The 20,677-nt window shown below is 37.5% G+C and overlaps 1 protein-coding gene across 3 annotated transcripts in view; it reads right to left on the bottom strand.

Moving 5' to 3' along the window:
• Positions 1 to 20,677, bottom strand: part of LOC102807839 (pirin-like) — a 65,121-nt gene that overhangs the window by 7,641 nt on the left and 36,803 nt on the right. For all 3 annotated transcript variants that reach the window (XM_085498097.1, XM_085498098.1, XM_085498099.1), the window contains one exon: positions 6,273 to 6,479. In XM_085498097.1, the coding sequence (XP_085354223.1) occupies positions 6,273 to 6,479 (207 nt within the window). The remainder of the gene's footprint in view (positions 1 to 6,272; positions 6,480 to 20,677) is intronic.

The following is a 20,677-nucleotide window of genomic DNA, read 5'->3' as shown; positions in this document are numbered from 1 at the left end:
CTTGAATGATAATGTCTTATCGGGCATCAGGCGGAAAAATAACCCAGTTTCGTCGGCATTAAAAATATCTCTGGGAGCGTAGCCATCGATGAGTCCGGGTAATGTTAACGTTACCCAGTCATCAACCATGTCATCGCTGACAGAAGCAGCTTCGCCGCACACGGATTTGAACGTGATACCGTGTCGGGATTTGAATCTCTCCAGCCAGCCATTACTGGCTTTGAATTCGGAATGATTCATTCTCTGTCCTAAATCTTCGGCCTTTGCCTGGAGGATAGGACCGCTGATTGGGACATTCATAGAACGGGCACTGGTAAACCATTTCAGCAATGCCTGCTCAACGTCGTCGACTGCTGAAAACCGCATTCGCTTCCGGCACGGCTCAATTTTGTTGTGTTCGAACATCTTCAAAACATCAGTTTTTTTCTTTAAAATCGTTGACAGTGTACTGGGTTTAACATCAAATTTTCGACAGACATCGCCGTGACGAATGCCCGACTCAATCGCTTTGATCATTTGGACTTTACAGTCCAACGACAAGGCACGCCGTTTGACACGAGTTGACATTTTGAAGTCAGGACGGAAACTGGCATCTCACTCGTAGTCGCCGTAATTTATCTAAAATTTACAGCGTCCATGCTTCACACTTTTTTATTGTGAATCTTAAAATTAAAAACTCGAGCAGCAAGGGCGTCGAAAGTGACTAGACACTGGAAGTCACGTACACAAAAGATTTTCACGCCCAGTGAATGGCTACATTGTTTTTATTTTACGATGCACAGCTCAAGCCCACTGCTAACAGCGGAAGCGTAACACCGTGTATTTGGCGGTTCGTTTTAGGATTTCGCAGCTGTTTGAGTGAATGAAATGTTCGCTATAGGTGTTACAGACCATTGTTTTTCAGAGAAAATCCTTTCGTACTAAGCGGGTTTTCGTAATAAACGAGTTCGTTCTAAGCGTTGTCAATTACCATAGGGATAATGGATTTTCAAACGGGACTTCGGTGTTCGTTCGTTGTAACCGGTATTTCGTTGTAACCGAGTTCGTACTAACGAGTTTTGACTGTATAATATAATTCCCTTTATCACAGTTTGTTTCAATATAAATATGCATTGTCATAATTAATTTTGAATACAAACAAGTTTTGGGGTTGAACCAACAGTGGGGAATCAGTCTACCGAATGTCCTTAAAAGATGTAAATATCTTACAAGAACATTGGTGCCTTATTTGTTTAATTATTTTAAGGGACATAATTTCCAGTTTTATTCAAAGTAATTCAGATATTTTAGTATAAAAATAAATGCCTCATCGCAAAAAAAAAGTTCTGCATTTAGACGTGAATAGATTCATAAAACATGCAAGATAACAAAAAATCTTAGCTGGCTTTTGTCCCAAGTATTTTGTACAGGTGTCTGTCAAAAATTAATGATTCACTGAGTCAAATATGAATTGCCTCATTGTGTGACTACTGTATTATATGAAAAGTAAAAAAAAAAACACCCTTTATGAATAGCTATCATGTTGCAAGCTCTGCTTTGTATGCAAATCAACTTAAATAGTTAGTTGGTGTCCAGTGGAGGGAGAAGTCAACAGTACTGTTGCCTCCTGAGAATCTACATCTTCAAACGCTGCAATCTTCGAAGTGCGTTTTTAAACTAGTATTATGAAAACTCTATCATTCTGTTCTAATAGCTGAAACATATTCCTGCGAGTTTTCATTTGTCGAATGAACTGTTTGTCAAATACAGAATACATATATTTTAGAACAATTTTCTTTTTAAAATGTGGATGAAATGTTTTGCTTTTTATGTATTTTTTATGTATTGTTTTTGATTTGATAACTTTGAACTAAACATATTTTCTATTAGCTTCAGATCTTGATCAAAGTTTGGCACCCAGTTCATAGGAGTGCTTATATTGATTTTCTGACATCTTGTTTTCTGTAAAGATTTTATTGATAGGTTTGCAAATGTGTATCAGACTGTGCAATCTCTCCATGAGTTGGTTTTGAAACCCAGTATGAGATTCTGGGATACATTACCAAGGATATTGTTACAAGATAAATCATTTGCTTCATTGAACACATACAACAATGCATATTTCCACTGAGATCAGTGACCTTTGGTGTGTATCACCAGTGATCAGTTAAGTAGAAACAGTCAAAATATTTTATCAGATTTTCTCAATTTTTGCATGATATTTTCATACAGAACATTTTCAGATTTTACCTACTAACTAGAGTGAGGGTGTGACCTGCCTGCCAAGTTTGAGCAAAATTTAGGAAGAGGGTTCTCCGAACCTGCCTATTTACATAGTTAATATCCACCATGGACTCCGGTCAGTCAAAATGACTATTTTGAACTGTAGGCATTAATCAGCGATTCTGCCAATGATGGAGAGATAGAATCAGGGGAAGCCCCATGACCCCAAGATTTTTTTCCCTTACGTCACAAACTACGTGACCGAGGTAATGTGGCGGCGCCATCATATCCTGATATTCACTCTGGTTGCTTTCTCTCTGCACTAGACTAGATCAACGCTACGGAAAGAGTGGGATGGTTGGGGGGTATATGGTAGGTATGAACTATGTGAATAGGCGGGTTTGGAGAACCCTCTGTCTAAATTCACTACGTTCAATTGCCCACCATAGACTCCAGTCAGTCAAAATGACTATTTTGAACTGTAGGCAGAGTCAGACGCCGATAGGTGGCAGGTTTTCCGAGCAAACAGAAAATGATGAAAGTATTTTTTCCCAGTCAGGGATGATACACTCTACAACTACCACTCATCATCTAGCTAAGACCCCAAAAGAGAGTGGTATCTTACCTTGCCTGTGCTGTCCCCAGAACAAAAAATCCCAAAATGATGCTACAGTGACAGCCCAAGAAAGCTAGACCCAAACCCAATTCAGGGGGTAGTGTGCTTTCGAAGTGAAAACCGAAACAGTTCTGCAAGAGGACAAAGGCCGAAAAGCGAGACCAAAAAACTTCCAAGGAGTGCTGACGGTAGAAAATCTGTCCGCAAAGATGCTGAGACTGACTTATTGCCTATGCGCAGGGACCCTTGTGGTCGTTCGGCTGGGTCAGCAACCAGAGTCTGGCCCGCTACAACGGGATCCAACCTAAAGAAGCTCTATTCAATGGATTAGGTGTCTCTTAGTAGTTGATAAAGACATTGCATTCTCCAGAAGTCTGCACTCAGTATATGTTCAGGGGGGGGCGCCTGACGCTGCCCCAGTGAGTTAGCAATCGCACGGGCCTCATGCACTCGTACTTGGTATCTTTGCAAGCTCTGTGTCGAGGAAGTTAAAGTATTATAGACCTCTAATACAGTTGCAGAAATCCACCTGGCGATGGAAGTCAGAGGAGGCCAGCCTATCCTGCCTTCCTGGGTCGTAACACAAAAACATGTGCTTGGAACCCCGTCCTGAATCCTTAGTACGGTTTTGGTAGCAACTCCGTGCTTGAACAGGGCAGAAAAGCAATTCCTCCTGATCCTTCGAGCCGACAATATTTGACAGCCGGGGATGACGATCAGCTGAGGGTCGTGTCCTGGGATTTGGTTCTTGGCGAGAAACCCGATTTGTGTCTTTAGCACAACTTGATTGTCCATAAGGGCGGCACACTCGTCAGAGAAGTAAATGCCCCCAGTTCTGACCGACGCCTATCTGAGGCAAGGGCCAGTAGGAAGACTGTTCTCCTAGGCAAAAATTTGAGTGGTGCTGATTGGAGAGGCTCGAAAGGCGATCTGCTTAGAGCAAACAACACAACCAACAAATCCAAGTTGGGCGGTTCCCTTGTTCAGGGTCTCTGCCTCTGATTATGGAAAGCAGTAAATAGTCTCCAAATAATAGAACAATTGGCTAGTCTTGTTCCAAAAGAGTTCTCAAAGGCCGACTTGTAGCCAATGATCGCTGCGTAGGACAAACCCACTTCACCAAATAGGTGAACAAAGAAGTCTGCTACCTGGCCATGGCCAATAGAGGGATAGCGTGGATCGATTTCCATTCCGCTACACCAATCAGTGTATGCTTGCCACCTTGAATGTAGACAGCATTGGTGGAATGCCTGTTCGCCCTGGCCAGGACGTTGGCAGTCCGCTCAGACAAGACTTTAGTCTGTGCGAGTCTACTGAGAGCCTCTATGCGTGTAAGTGTTACACCGCTGGGCTCGTTTGTAGTGCGCCGACCAGTTGGGACAGCAGGTCTGGTAAATCCTAGCATTTCCAACAGAAGTGGAAACTATGCCTTGGTTGGCCAATTGGGTGGGACCAGTGTCAATATGCAGGTGTGCACCTGTCGAAGTTTTCTACGGTATCCTGTGAACTAGCGGGAAGGGAAGAAAGGCGTACACATCTATGTGGGCAATCGGGATCAGCAAGGCATCCCTGGCCCAGCCACCTGGAGTCGGCAGGAGTGTTATGTACGTCGATAGCTTGGCGTTCCGGGGTGTGGTAAACCGGTCTATCTTTGGATAGACCGGTTCTGGAGACAGAGCCGCCTTGAAAGGGTGTCTGTCAGACTGTTCCTCACCCCTGGAAGGTGGTGTGCGGTTAGCATTTTGCTAGAATTTGCTCTGCTAGGACCGACAACAATGGGGAACGCGTCCCCATCTCCTTGTTTAAGGAGACCACCGCTGTGTTGTCTGTGCGAAGCAGGACTCTGTGGTCTCAAACTACGGTTAGAAAGTGTGGTAGTGCTAAGTGCACTTGTTTCAGGTCGAGCCGGTTGATACGGTGGTCCCGAAACTAATGTGGGGACCATATACCTTGGGCTTGTTCGTCTAATAGATGCGCTCCCCAAAAATGGAGGGAGGCATCTGTTACCAGAGTCATAGCTGCGGTGAGTGGGTCCAAGGGGACCCCCTGTCCGAGGTTTGCCAGTGACGACCACTAGGTCAGGGCTTCTTTTGCTTGGTCCAAGATCAATACCCGCCTGTCTAGTTCCCATAGGTGAGCTCGGTGTTGTAGCAACAAGCTTTGTACTGGGCAGCTGTGTAATGCGGCCTGGGGAACTACCCTTTGAATCGAGGTCATCATTCCGATGATCCGCATTAGTTCTCAGAGCCCAACTGGTGAAGTCAATCCTGTGTTAGCCTTACTTGCTCGGCTAAAAACCCCTTGTTTGGATTATGTAATAACCAGTTGTCTAGCTACAGATTGATGTGTACCAATGTTTGGTGGAGCAGCAGCACCATCTGTTTCATCCATTCCGGTGGAACGTAGGGGTTTGTGCATAACCCAAAGGGGGGGGGGGCACTCGAGGTTTGAATACTCATACTGGTCTCATCCCATACTTTGGGGTCTGATCCTGAAACCACACTGACCGGGTAGCGGTCCAGCGAAAAGCGTTGCATAAGATTACCCCACCCGGGGGCCTTAGTCAGAGTATATTGAATATATCAGTATACATTGTATATACTGATATATTCAATTATACTCTGATGTATTCAGATATATACTGATATATTCAATTATACTCTGACGTATTCAAATATATAGTGATATATTCAATTATACTCTAATGTATTCAGATATATTCAAATATACTCTGATGTATACAGATGTATACTGATATATTCAAATATACTCTGATGTATTCAGATATATACTGATATATTCAAATATACTCTGATGTATTCAGATATATACTGATATATTTAAATATACTCTGATGTGTTCAGATATATACTGATATATTCAAATATACTCTGATGTATACAGATGTATACTGATATATTCAAATATACTCTGATGTGATCAGATATATACTGATATATTCAAATATACTCTGATGTATTCAGATATATACTGATATATTCAAATATACTCTGATATGTATTCAGATATATACTGATATATTCAAACATACGCTTGATGTATTCAGATATGTACTGATATATTCAAATATACTCTGATGTATTCAAATATATAGTGATATATTCAAATATACTCTGATGTATACAGATATATAGTGATATATTCAAATATACTCTGATGTATACCGATATATAGTGATATATTCAAATATACTCTGATGTAATCAGATATATACAGATATATTCAAATATACTCTAATGTGTTCAGATATATATATTCAAATATACTCTGATGTAATCAGATATATACATTAATATTCAAATATACTCTAATGTGTTCAGATATATATATTCAAATATACACATTTATGGACATATATAGAGGTTTTTTAAATGATGTGCACACTAATAAACAATACAAGTGTCAAGCAAAGCACAGAAAAACATATTTCTACCTTAATGCCCATGGATTCCCCTGCAATGACTTTAACTGTTACACCATTCTTGCTGACTTTTGGGATATCTTTGTCAAGTAGTTCTTGATATTGTGGTTTAGTCATCTTATGTTCCTTACTGAGATTCACCCACAATTGTAATCCATGAGCTATCTCCTCACCATGTGGCATTTCAGAATGGAGGATTCCTCTGCCGGCAGTCATCCACTGAAAAAAATAAACAGTAAATCAATTACCAAATACAGTGAAAAACAAAAAGTTGTACCATACTTTATCAAACAAGTTATTTCAATCTGAATTGCTGAAATGCTTTGATTTTGACCACAATTTGACCATCTTGATTCAGATAATCAAACGAATGAATATGCACATGTCATGTGACATGATGTATGATTTATATGTGAAGCATGATTGGTCAGGACATGCCAGAGATATAGCTCTGGAACTGCATTGGTTAAAATAAAAGGATCACCAGTTGGGCACTTTTTATCTGACCTGAAGAATGAATGGTCCCATAATGTTCAATGAACGAAACATCCATACATGATCAGAATCAGAATGGCTGAAATTATTGATTTTGATGAATTCAAAATGGTCGTCATTTGGCCATCTTGAAGTAAATTGTCAATTGAATGATTTTATGAATCTGATATGAAAAAACAAAATGATGTGCATCAAGGCCCTATATATAATGTCCTATGTATGTACTAAATTTGAACAAAATCTGTCCATTACGGCAACCGAGGTGGCTCACAACATGGCATTTTATAAAACCATTTTTACAATTCATTTTTATTTTATAATTCCTTTTTAATAACTATTTTTGGTTCTGAAATCGATTTTTAAAACCCACTTTCGGTTCTGACATCGAGTTTTAAAACCCACTTTTGTTTCCGATATCTGTTTTCATTTAAAAAAACAATTGTTTAAATCCATTTTTGTTTTTAAAATCCATTTTTGTTTTCAAAATCCATTTTCATTTTTAAAATCCATTTTTTTTTAAAATCCATTTTCATTTTTAAAATCTATTTTTTTTTAAATTTTGTTTTTACTAATCTGTTTTTATTTTTAAAATCCATTTTCACATTTTTGTTGACATTTGAAATACAGGTATATACGTATTTTTCACTTTGAAGCAAATTTACCATCAGAATTTACATAAAAATCGCTGTTGTTTATCGCCTATCTTATTAACTTTAACTGTTTCTAATTGTGTTTACTAAGATTCTCATTTCGATTTGATATTCAATTTGTGTTTTGTATATCATTTCAACTTGACCAGATATTTTTTTTTTTCCACCAGTGATGTTTCTTTACGCAAGTTATTTTTCAGGCTATAACTTTAGCCGTGGTCCTGTGGTGATTTTGGTCCATAAAGGGTTCTTGGCTTCATTCGTCGGCTTACACTTTGGCATCAAATGCATTTGTGTTCAGGCTTGTCCACCGACGAAGCTGCCTTGTTTACCGACAATACCCTACCCGGCACCAAAACCCCAGCTATAACTTATTTTAATTAACCTTGGGGCTCTTATTTTATTACCTGTAACGTTGATACTCAGATTAGAACAAGTTATAGCCGTGGGTCTGATGTGTTATCGTACCGAATAAGGTACTGTCGTATACAAGGCAGCACCATCGATGTACCGGAAGCTAAGAACCCTCTATGGATCCAAAAACGCTGTAGAACCACGACCAAATAGGTTATAGTCTGAAAAAGAACTTACGTAAATAAGCCTTATCATAGAAACGTCACTGGTGGAAATAAAAAAAAATGACAAAATCAGAGTTACCGGTACAATTCCTAGTCTCATGGTATGAGGTCAGAGGGCGAGGTCACAGGTCAAAAAGTGAAAATGAAAATGGATTTTGAAAATGAAAATGGATTTTAAAAATGAAAATAGAATTTGAAAAAGAAAATGGATTTTAAAAATGAAAACAGATTTTAAAAAACAAAAATGGACTTTGAAAATGAAAATGAATTTGAAAAATAGGCCAATGGCCTGTTGCTCAACGGCTATTGTACAAAAGATTAGTGCTGTATATGCCACAACTTTTCGCTTAAATTTGTACTTTTAAATGAAATATTGACAAACAACCACACAAAGTTGTCAATGGAATAATAAACACATGTATGCCTAACACCAAAGCATTGGAAATAGTGGTTAGTTGAAATTCCATTTTTCACCAAAAATGACAAAAATATTTGCCAAAATTAGAGAATTGAAGATATGGCCATGGGATGAACAAATCTAGTAGATGTCAACACAAGGTACATATACACACCAAGTATCAAAGCATTCAGGCTACCGGTTTTGAAGAAGAAGTTGAAAATAGAATTTTTGACCAAAAATGAGCATTTTAAAATATTCGCCAAAATCAGGAAATTTAAAATTTCCTTACCAAATTAACAAAACTGATAGAGAACAACCCAAGGCACATGCACTATCCATATCAGCACTGTAGACCACTTAGTGTCATAGTAGTGTAAGCTACACACACAGTAACAGTAGGATACAAGTAATATATCAGTGGGCTAAATGCGGTCATGGGGACTCGGGTTCGATAACAAAATACCCAGCTCAGTGTTGCATGTAAAGTTAGAATGTTGTATTAACACATAACAAACAGAAACACAATCGTAATGAACGCTACGTGGATACAGTAATACACAGTAATGTGTCAGGTAACGCAGTTATTTCTCAATAAAAGTCTCAATAAAAAGTAGAAAATACAATTACAATTTCTGTAATGTGCTATCAAAATGTATTACAAGATACTACTCATTACGTGGTTACTATAATGACTAACAGAAATATCTTTGCACAGTACTGTATAGTGCCACTAACTGCTACAACCATATAGGCCAACACATCAATACAGAGTACTGAAGAGAATGTATGGTATACGCAGTAATCCTAACTTTAATACTCAATACAAATGGCTACCACATACACAATACAGTATTTACTAACTAGAAACACTAAGTGCTGATAGATACCACGTAATAGGTACTAAGGCTGCGAATGCCTGAGTATTCACTAGATACATAGAAGTATATGCTAAGGCTGCGAATGCCTGAGTATTCACTAGATACATAGAAGTATATGCTAGTAACAACAGAGATTAGCACTCTGATATTAAATACAGGTACTTGGTAAAATAAACGGAAAATACTTTAAAGTGCCTGTGAAATGGCTGCTATTTTCAAGCCTAAAATTATCCATTGATACATAAATATTATTATTTTTTTATGTTTCTAAGCATGAATTATTTGTTTAAGTGAAAAAATGTGTTTTAAACTCAATCTACGGCAACTTTATTTTTGTGTATTTTAAAACGAGGTTCCTCATTAGCTTCTTATTTGCATACAGAAATTCCCCTTGTGACGTCAGAAGGGGAAGTCGCATGGCAGCTTGCATTGCCGATACGTGTAAATAAGGCAAATTTCTTTGGCAGTTTTCTCGTCTTTGACTAAATTTTCACTTATGTACTTGTTCGTCGAGGAGAAATGGACCATAATGAACACATAGTATCAATTTTTGTTGCATAGGGTTGAGTTTGATGCGAAATATGTTCATTCTGGTGTAGCTGGTCATAACATATTCTGACATTCTAAACATTAGACTATAGTGATCACTATAAAATAATTTAAAAAACGACAAATCACAGTTACTAAATAAATGACAGCCGCGTGGAAATAAATTGAAATTTTGTTGAAATAGATGAACGCGTCGGGTCACGACGAGGGCAAGTGTGTTAAAAGCGGCGTTTAATTGGATAACAAAAATAATCGAGATCGACACACATACAGATAAATTTAGAGTGGATTCGAGTTAGCGTGATCCATGCGTGATTGTCATAATTATAACATCATATTATAACTTTATTTGGTGGAAACACATTGACCAAGCCTGGATTCTTATTTCAGAAATTATTACGCAGATCAAGCTGCAAGCATGGAGGTAAAAAAAGAACAGAGGTGTGAATTCGACATTCAACACAAACCACCAAATAATTCAGAAACTTTTAGCCTTCGAAAATGAAAACAATTAGCAGTGTGTAAGGGCTGCGTAATTTCCTGTTTGTCCGACGCTTCGTTTTCGTGTCACTGTCAAAATTATTGCTATCTTTTACTTAACAGGGACTAAATGGTCTCTATAAAACGATAATCAGGATCGCAAAAAAGTCAACTCATTTGAAACACTTGCCGGACGTCTCTCTCTTCTGAAATCCACCTCGGTGATCATGGTCCGGAATCTATATCTTTCAAAAGTGTTGCGCCAGGTTTATGTTGTCGGCGTTTCTCTTTAAACCTAGTTTTTTTTTCATGGACGAGGACAGTTTTTCCATAAAATGAATCTGAGGTTAAGTGGCTTTCGTCGCACCTTCGGATCGATTAGAAACGTGTGAATACTTACACTATGACTATACGTTTCACTGCAACTGCCCACAACACAACATTTAAAAACTCTCTCTCTCAAAAAAAAAAGAAAATAGACAAAAAAAGAAAGAAAAAAATCGCCGACTGAAAAATGTATATCGTTTAAAAGTATACTGAATGACCAGTGTTATTACGGCTCAGGGGTATGACTTCCTCTCATATTTTGGCATTTGGTGGCGCACTTTCGGCGAGATTCGGAAATCCGGAAACAGTCGACCGTTTCAGGATAATTGGGCGTGGCTACTACACGAGAAATATCCCAAATTTACTTGGATACGAGTAATCATTTTCAGCCAAAAAATCAATAACTGCCCATTTCAGTGGAATACAGATCTAAAATGGGAAACGTGGGGGTGGGCATTGCACAGGCACTTTAAAGTTACTATAATTGAAAAGATTACTTATCTAGTCTTACGGTAACAAAATACAAATACAACAGCATACATTAGCTTAACTGTAAAATACTAAGACTATCGTAATGCAACTTGTGTGCTCAAATAATACGCAATCAATGCAGTCATCCATAAAGCCCTATGTTCTGAAATCCCTATGTTCCGAAATATAAAGTAGCAGAAAAATGAGTAAATATACATGTATGCCCTAACGGCCTACAAGGATGGCAAACAGGACTTGAATTGCTACTTTTTAAGCAGAGGTCGGCTTCGGTGGATTTTTGACGTGTTTTAGGCGATTTTGCTGGGCTCCCTATTTCTATTTTGTACTTCTTTTAAATCCAAAGGCCAGGAAGAAAACAATTAAAAATAGAGAGCCTGAATAAATCAAGCTTGAAAACAGCCGCAGCTGGATAGTACCTGTTTTCAACATGCTTGCACCACCAAGTCTTCTACAGTAAAAGAAATTGTAAAAAATGGAAAATCATTGCTATTAACCATGCTTTGTATGTTAAGTTAATGTTAAGGATGCAGTAGAGTTATCATGCTCTAAAAAGCAAAAACTGTTTTCATGGGGAAAAGTGTTTTGAAGCATAGCAAATTATATATTTTCTTGAAGCTCTTGTTCCTGGCTTTTTGAAAAAAATGATCTGCGACATGTACCACGAATTAATCATGTGATTACTAAGTAAACATAGAGGTGTTATTTTGAATAAAAATGAGTTTTGTATAAAAACCGTAGGGGTGTTGTAAAAAAAGAAAGCTGAAAAACCAAGGCAGCATCAGGCCCGTCAATGCCTCGAGAGTGTTAGAACATGGACCCCATATTTGTTTACAATTACATCATTTTACATTTTTATTTTTCATTGCGAGGAGTTATCAAAAATTGGTTCAAGGGTTTTATTCTGTGCCAATACGTTATCAATGTGTGTGAATTTCATGAAAGTAGGTCAATTTCTGACGACGCACAACTCACTTGAATGACCTCTATGGCGGCAGATTTCTTCTGCCCGAAAACGCCAAAAAACAAAACATTTGTCACGTTGCGCTAATTTTGGACATTTAAAGCATCAGATTGACTGATTTTCACAACAAAACACACATCGTGTAGTCACTTAATAGCCTTGCAGTATTAAAATCTAAAACTATAAAGTATTGGGCCCGTATTTGTCCTCTAAAACAAAGCGAAGTTGTTACAGTACACAGTGGCCCGGCATAACGTTCAACAGTTAGGGAGATAAATGACATCATCTCATTATATATTCAAATCATGTTTACTTGCAAAGCGTGGTCTGTTATACAAACGCTTGCCGGAGAAAGAGGTCGACATGCCTAAACGCCAACCCCTAGTGTTAATTAACTCAACAACATCCAACATTATGTCTTGTTCTAGCTGACACTCGGCTTCCACCACAACTTCGGAAACGACGTTCTTGTATGGACCTTTGTGGATGGGTGGTCCGGCGGCAATCCCACATAAGGCACTAGTTTTTTCAAACCTCGCCGACCTCTCACAACTGCTCGTCCGACCAATACAGATTTTCGGTTGATATTAAATTGTCTGCCCGACTTTTTGGAAGATGGAAATTGATCATGTTTTGCTGACAAAATTTTACCCTCTTGGTTAGAATACTCAAACTTGAAGTGTGAACCTCATTGTACTGTCGGCAATGCGTTTCTGTTATAGGTAAAGTTTCGCTTCCTCTAAACTGCGTTTTGAGTTTTTCCTTGGGGGGCCTCTTTTTTGTGTCATGATAAATCTTCGAAACAATGAAAAGATGCAGCAGTCGCAGTAGAACTAGATATTTTGTTTCTGTTTGTTTGCAGTGACTGATCAGGAGCCGGAGTAGCCCTGAGTACAGTCCTGTAGGCTGGCCTCCTTCCGCTGATCATTCGGCCCCCACAGTCCTGAGAAGTCGCATAGACCGAAGATTCAACACCCACCTACAAATTTATGGCGGAAAACCGTTCTGCAGTTTTCATGATTGTAACCAGCTAAAAAATCTATCGACCAATCTAGCGATCACAAATACTTTTTTTGTGGCAGAAAAATGAACGTTGGCAAAAGCTAGTTTTACTAAAGTTAATAATACTACTAATAATCACCGGCAATCTGTGAGACACTTGCAACATTATGTACTCACTTCTAAAGATCACATTTGATATTTGAACACAGTAACAGTAATTGAAGTAACTGACCAATCCCTAAGTGAGTTGCATGTGATTTTCGCGCTCCTGTATATTCCAAATTATCACATTTTTGCTGAATATTATATCGATAATCATGAAATGTGTGGACTGTGATATGAAGAGGAATGTCAGGTTGTGCCAGGGTGATATTATGCTGTGTACTAAGTGTGAAACTCGGAGATTCAGAAAAGATCCATTTTCAACCGGCGCATCCAAGATGGCGGCACCCATACTGGATAAAGAGCACAGGGGCAACAACATGGCGACTCGATCGACACGTAGTATGTCTGAATCGAGGGGTGAGGAGAGAGGAAGACAACATGCAAATGCAGGAGAGCAAACAGAGAGAAGTAGTTGTATGAACTGTGATAAAATTATTGGAGATAATGACAAGGCCCTTCAATGTGATTTTTGCGATCACTGGTATTGTTTGAGATGTTCGAAGATGACCAAAGTATTGTATGATGCAATTATGAAAGATCAGGATAGTATTATGTGGTTTTGTGAGCATTGTAAAACAGCTTTCCCAGGCGTTAAAAAGATTCTTTGCAAGATGTCCATGTTAGAAACTAAACAAACCAAACTGGAAGAAAGGATGGATGATATTGAAAGTAGCATAGATAAACGGGTTTCTGAGGCCGTTGATGAGGCAAAGGAACGTGATAAGCGTAAACTAAGCATCATTTTCCATCGCTTGCCAGAAAGTGTAAAGGATAGTGCTGATGAGAGAAAAAATGAAGATGTGTCTAGTGTGCACTCAGTGCTACAGGAGATTGGTCTGACTAAACCAGTGAGCAATCTTGTTCGATTAGGAAAAAAGGAGCCAAATAAAACCAGACCTCTTCGAGCATCAGTGATTAATTTTGAAGACAAACGTCAAATATTGATTAATGCTAAGAAACTTAATAACAGTGATAAGGATAGTATGCAGAAAATATTTATTACACCTTACATATAAACAACGACAGGAAAACTTTGTTCTTCGTAGGGAGTTAGATAGTAGACGTGCTGCAGGAGAAACAGGGCTGGTTATCAGTAGAGGGAAAATAATTAACAAACATTCAACTAATTTTACGAGAACCAAGTCTCAGGATGTCCATGCAGTATCAATGATAACCAACCCTTTCGCTCCGGTGAAGACTAAGATATTGGAACCTAATAATGTTAATATTGTAGAAAGTACTGTAAATAAGTTGAAAATTTATTATACGAATGCTGATAGTTTACTAAATAAGTTGGATGAACTTTGTGTTGTTATTGGGGAAAGCGATCCTGATATTGTAATTATTACTGAAATGTTTCCAAAGAATTTTAATGCTGATGAGATTCATATGTCTGAATATACTTTACCTGGTTATGACTGTTGGTGTGGAACTATTAAGAAGCATTCTCGTGGTGTAGGGATTTATGCTAAACATGGACTACCAATTACCCCCTGTTCAGAAATTAATGAGCACTGCTTCAGAGAACATGTATGGTGTAAAGTTCAGTTAAATAATGGAAGTAACTTGTTACTAGGAGCTATTTATCGTAGCCCAAATTCTGATGATGATAACACTGAGTTGCTTTTTGATCTTTTAAATAACTGCTGTCTAACTTCAAACAGTATTTGTATTGTTGGAGATTTTAATTTTCCAACCATCTGCTGGGATAGTTGGACTACATCAAGAAGTGAGAATCATATATCCTTTCAGTTTATTGAATGTGTTCGGGATAATTATTTACAGCAATTATTATCAAAACCTACCCGTTATAGAAATGGGCAGACTCCTAGGTTACTGGACTTGTTGTTTATAGATAATGAGCATAATGCTGAGAATATTATATATGGTAATCCCATTGGACTTAGTGATCATGTTTCTATAATGTTTGAATTGAAGTATTCTTATTTCATGAATAAGAATAATGCTGTTCATTATAATTTTTATCGGGGTAGATATAATGAAGCTAGAGTTATACTTGGAAGTGTTGACTGGAGTATTTTGGAGACCCTGGATATTAATAATGGATGGAATATGTTTGAGGAGAAGATGAAAAATTGCATTCAATGTGTAATCCCAATTTCTAAGTCTATTGGTAGGAAAAAACCTTTATGGATGGATAATAAGGCATTGAGGGCTGTTAAAAAGAAATACAAATCTTGGAAAAGATACACTTATACTAGAAGTTACAATGACTATGCCACGTACTGTGGTGACAGAAATAAGGCTTCAAGGGCAACAAGGTTTGCAAAAACTAGATATGAGCAAACAACTAGTGGATTGTATTGGGGAAAGTATGTGGGTGAAAAAATAAATATTAGATCAGAAATACCAGATTTATTGGACAGTAATGGAATCATGCACTCAGATTCTGTAAAGAAAGCAAACATTTTAAATGATTTCTTCAGTTCTGTGTTCATCAATGAACCAGATGGAGAGCTACCCGGTGTGGAGTATTTCTTTGAGGGTACTTGCAAATGTCATGTGAATTTTACGAAGGAAGATGTACGTAAACTTTTATCGAGCTTAGAGGTATCCAAGTCATCTGGACCTGATAATTTTCATCCTAGATTTCTTAAAGAGGTGGCAAATGTCATCTATGAACCCTTATTTGTTATCTTCCGAAAATCCGTTGGCGAAGGTACTGTTCCAAGTGCATGGAAAGGGGCTAATGTTAATTTTCAAGAAGGGTAATAAGTCGGATCTTGGAAACTACCGACCTGTGAGTTTAACGTCTGTGATTTGTAAACTGTTAGAAAAGCTTGTGAGATCAGCTGTTATGAGTCATATGGAAGTAAATAACTTACTATCTGACTGTCAGTTTGGATTTCGAGAGAAACGTAGTACTATTCTCCAGCTTCTAACAGTTTTGATGTGATTTATTTCGATTTTCAAAAAGCTTTCGATACCGTTCCCCGTAAAAGACTAATACACAAGTTGAAAGCATATGGATTTGGAGGATCACTACTTAGATGGATTGAGGACTTTTTGTCAAATAGACATCAACGGGTGGTTATAAATGGTAAATTTTCTGGTTGGTTACCTGTGGTGAGTGGCATACCGCAAGGTAGTGTTCTGGGACCAGTTCTTTTTGTACTTTTTATTAATGATCTGCCAGATGCGGTTAAGTCAGTGTGTAAACTCTTTGCGGATGACACTAAGTTGTACAAGTGTATTTTTAGTCATCTGGACCAAATAGAACTTCAGAATGATATTTTCAGTCTTTGTGAGTGGTCAAGAAAATGGTTATTAGAATTTCATGTTAAAAAGTGTAAGGTGATGCAGTTTGCCAAGAAGGACTTTGATGATTATAGTTATAGTATGCGTAGCAAAGAAGGTGTTGTGTTCCCTATTGATATGGTTAATGAAGAAAAGGATCTTGGTATTGTATTCCAGGACAATCTTAAATTTAGTAAACATATTGCTAAAGTTGTGAATAGTGCTAATAGGATGTGTGGTCTTATCAAGCGTTGCTTTAGGCATTTGGACCAATCATCATTTACTAAATTGTACAAGGCATTGGTGAGGCCCCACCTTGATTATGGTGATAGCGTATGGTACCCCATTACAAAGCAAGATAAGAGATCTGTGGAAAATGTCCAAAGAAGATTCACTCGCTGTGTAACTGGGTTGAGTGATTTATCGTATGAGGGAAGGTTATCTGCATTGAATCTACCTACGCTGGATTATAGAAGACATAGAGGGGATATGATACAAGTCTTTAAGATCTTGCATGGACATTGTGATGTTGACCCAGCTGTGTTTTTTGAGTTATCTTCATCTGTAACCAGAGGTCACAGGTGGAAACTTATCAAAACACGTTGCTACAAATCCGTTCGTCATAACTTCTTTTCTACACGTATTGTCAATGATTGGAATGCACTACCTGAGTACATTGTAGACAGTAACAGTATTGATTCGTTCAAACATAAACTCGATAAATTATGGATATCACGCAGATTTGATACATCATCAATTTAGTAATATTCAGCTGACCAAATTAAACAAACTGGTGGGGACAACAAGCCATAATGGGCTTATTTTATTCCCCGAAGATTCCAGTAAACATTCCAGTAAACATTTACACAAAGAAACAACGTTTTGTTAATAAATACGTCAAGAACAAGATGGCGGCGTATATTTTCGGTTGACGTTGGAAAATGTTGATTTGAACGACCCTAGTGGGAACTCTTATGTAATTTCGCTTCCAGTTAGGGTATTTAGTATAGTTGGACGTATTGACCTGCTTAATTTTTAACTGCAAAGCTGAATGCCTCTTAAATCGCCCGATGCATTCCTTCACAATAGTATCGAATCCTCGGTCTATGCGACTTCTCAGGACTGTGGGGCCGAATGATCAGCGGAAGGAGGCCAACCTACAGGACTGTACTCAGGGCTTGAGCCGGAGTTGATATGACCGCGTCGTCTTCAGTGTGCACTGTTTCCGTCGTGAAGGAATTATGCAAATTACGCAATAAGTCAATGTTATTGTTTGCGTCCAGACTTTTATCTAAAAAACAAAGTGTACAGTATCCCGTTATATAAGTAATTTTTCTTATTTAAAAAAAAGGTATTCTAGGTGTGTTTCAGTTTTAATTTTGATAAAATTATAAGTTAGATTTCATAATTAATGTAAGTTTTCTGTCTTGTCTACCTTTTTGGCACGCTCGTGACAGTTTTGGACACCCCGGATGATGTCATCAGTGTATCAAATCAGTACGGCCTAAACAATACAAATTGTGTATATCCAACTGTTTTATCCTAACAAAACGCTTACGACGTACATTTTGTATTATTTTTTATATGTGGTTTTTTTACACTATTAAAGTGCCTGTGAAATGGCTGCTATTATCTCGGCTAAAATCATTCATTGGTACATCAATATTATTCATTTTTATGGTTCTAAGCATAAAATATTGTTCAAAGTGTAAAAATGCGTTTCAAACTCAGTCTACAGTAACTTTATTTTTGTGTATTTTAAAACGAGGCTTCTCATTAGCTTCTCATTTACGTACAGAAATACCCCTTGTGACGTAAGAAGGGAACTTGCTGGGCCGCTTACATTGCCGATACGTGTATATAAGGCACATTTCTTGTACGTTTTTGACTAAATTGTCATTTATGTACTTGTTCGTCGAGGAAGAATGAACCAAAATGAGCACGTAATATCAAGTTTGTCACATAGGGTTGAGTTATTTATTTATGTATTTATTTATTATGTTTTTTCTGGTCACCGTGATCGTCACCGCTACCGTCGCACGTTTGTACACTGTCGCTGGACCCCAGCACTTGACAATATTCAGGTTGGTAAGAAGTTAGAAAGAACTACAAAGAGGTTGGTCTGGACTGCACATTTACTTATATGGTAGTCAGTCGAAGTGTCGACTTCTATTTCCACAGAACTCTCCACGCCTATATCGATCATCGCTGAGTTTGTCAAAATCAAATTTGACGCCTAAATTGTCTCATTATTTAGCAGGTTACGAGTCTGACATGTCACTACACTGTTTTATTTCATCGATCGTCTGAGTAAAATAAAAACACTCAAAAGTAAAATAAATAGAGAACATATTTTGACATTCTAAACATTTAATTATAGTGATCAATTAAATAATCTAAAGAGAAAAAAAGACAAATCACAGTTACTAAATAAACATTGACTTTTCTGTTGAAATGCTAGGACACGACGAGGACAAGTGGGTGAATGGTGGCGTTTGATGGGATAGCCGATAGGCTGGTTGGCGGTCCGCTCCGATAAAAAAACAAGCAACATGTTTTGGCTGTTTCCATGGTAGGACATGAATGTGAAGCTAACTTCAGTTTATAACTAAATGGGCCTCGTATACGAAATTCGCAAAACAATTATTCAGTCTTTAGAAGTCACTTAGTTTATTACTAGGACATATCCTGCTGTTACATTTATTATTTCCGACCGTTTTTTCTAGAATGAAGGCAGCATTTACAGTTCATTCGAAGTTCAAAGTTGCGTTGGGATTATGTTGATACAGTGTAACAATGTCGACGCTCGTGATCTCTTACCAGTGTGCAACGTAGTCACAATAAAAGGCATGATCATTTGAACACTGCTATTACAAAACTGGTAGGAGGTAATAAATTTGGGGCGAAAGTATTCAAAAATCAGTTTTTGACAGTGGTGAATATGAACAAAAGAAAATCACAGAGGAATTAAAAGCCGTTGGTGAAGTGAAAAGTTACCCCAACTTTGAGGTAAATTTTCTCAGTAATGAAAATATACATAAAAAAAACAGTAAATGTTTGCCCACACTCAAGCTGAGTAGAATGAGCTATGTCTGAGGTGTTTTATCCTAAATTTTTATTAGGAGATACATTTGGCGCGAAGCTATTCAAAAATCAGTTTTTTGGTTGTTGCTATAGCAACGGTGGGCCAAATTTTTTTTTCAGATTGTTCCTAATAACTAGGGTGAAGGTGTGACATACCTGCCACGTTTCAGCAAAATCGGCCAAGCCAAAAATCACAGAAGAATTAATACATGAAAACTGTGGAAATCACACACACAGACACACACACACAAAAGGGCAATTTTAAGGGCAATCCTAGCGGAGTGAATCGCCAATATGTTATTTAGAGTACTAACAAATTCCCACTTCCGATTTCGATATCGAAACCGCCTTGGCTTAATTATTTGCTGGGGACCGCTTAGGTATGTGCTCTGCAACTTGCAGCACATGAACCTAAACATGTTAAGTAATCAAATTCACGAGAAGTTGACAATCCCTAATACTGCTAAATCGCCAGTTGTGAACTTTATCAGGTTTCCCGCATGAAGTTACACATCATTCTAGCAAGGAAAAAAATTGATTACTTTTGTGCAGGTTATATAATAAAATATGAAATGATCCATATTTCATTTTTGTTAGTATATCTTTATTTATTAAAATATGTACACATATTGGGGTGGGTATTGCCAAGCAAGTTTATAAAATTATAAACAAATATTTTCGTAAATAGCACTGACCGCGAAATATGCCGTTGAGAAGTATTACTGATGAATACTTTATATTGCAATTTCTTTCAATTTGAAATAGTTGTATTGCAATGCATTAGTAATAATAATAATAATAATAATAATTATTATTATTATTGCATCTTTAGAAATACAGTATTTCTATCAGTACAGTAGCAATAAAAGTATACAGGTAATAAATAAGTATAAATAATGTAAATATATACATTCCTTTATTTCATTGTTGAGACTGAGTTATACAGTTTGTTACGTACTACAATTTATCTATATTGGAAAACGGTTATGGGGATTATTAATTTCAATAAACAATATTCAACTATCCTTTGCAAAGCAATAGGATCATAATGGCAATGTTTATTGGTCTTTGAAACTAGAGGCATTATCAGAGCATGGG

The sequence above is a fragment of the Saccoglossus kowalevskii genome, chromosome 4, assembly GCF_978046115.1.
Source record: "Saccoglossus kowalevskii chromosome 4, keSacKowa6.1, whole genome shotgun sequence".
In the NCBI taxonomy this organism is placed as follows: Eukaryota; Metazoa; Hemichordata; class Enteropneusta; family Harrimaniidae; genus Saccoglossus; species Saccoglossus kowalevskii.
This window is presented reverse-complemented; position numbering and strand designations above follow the sequence as displayed.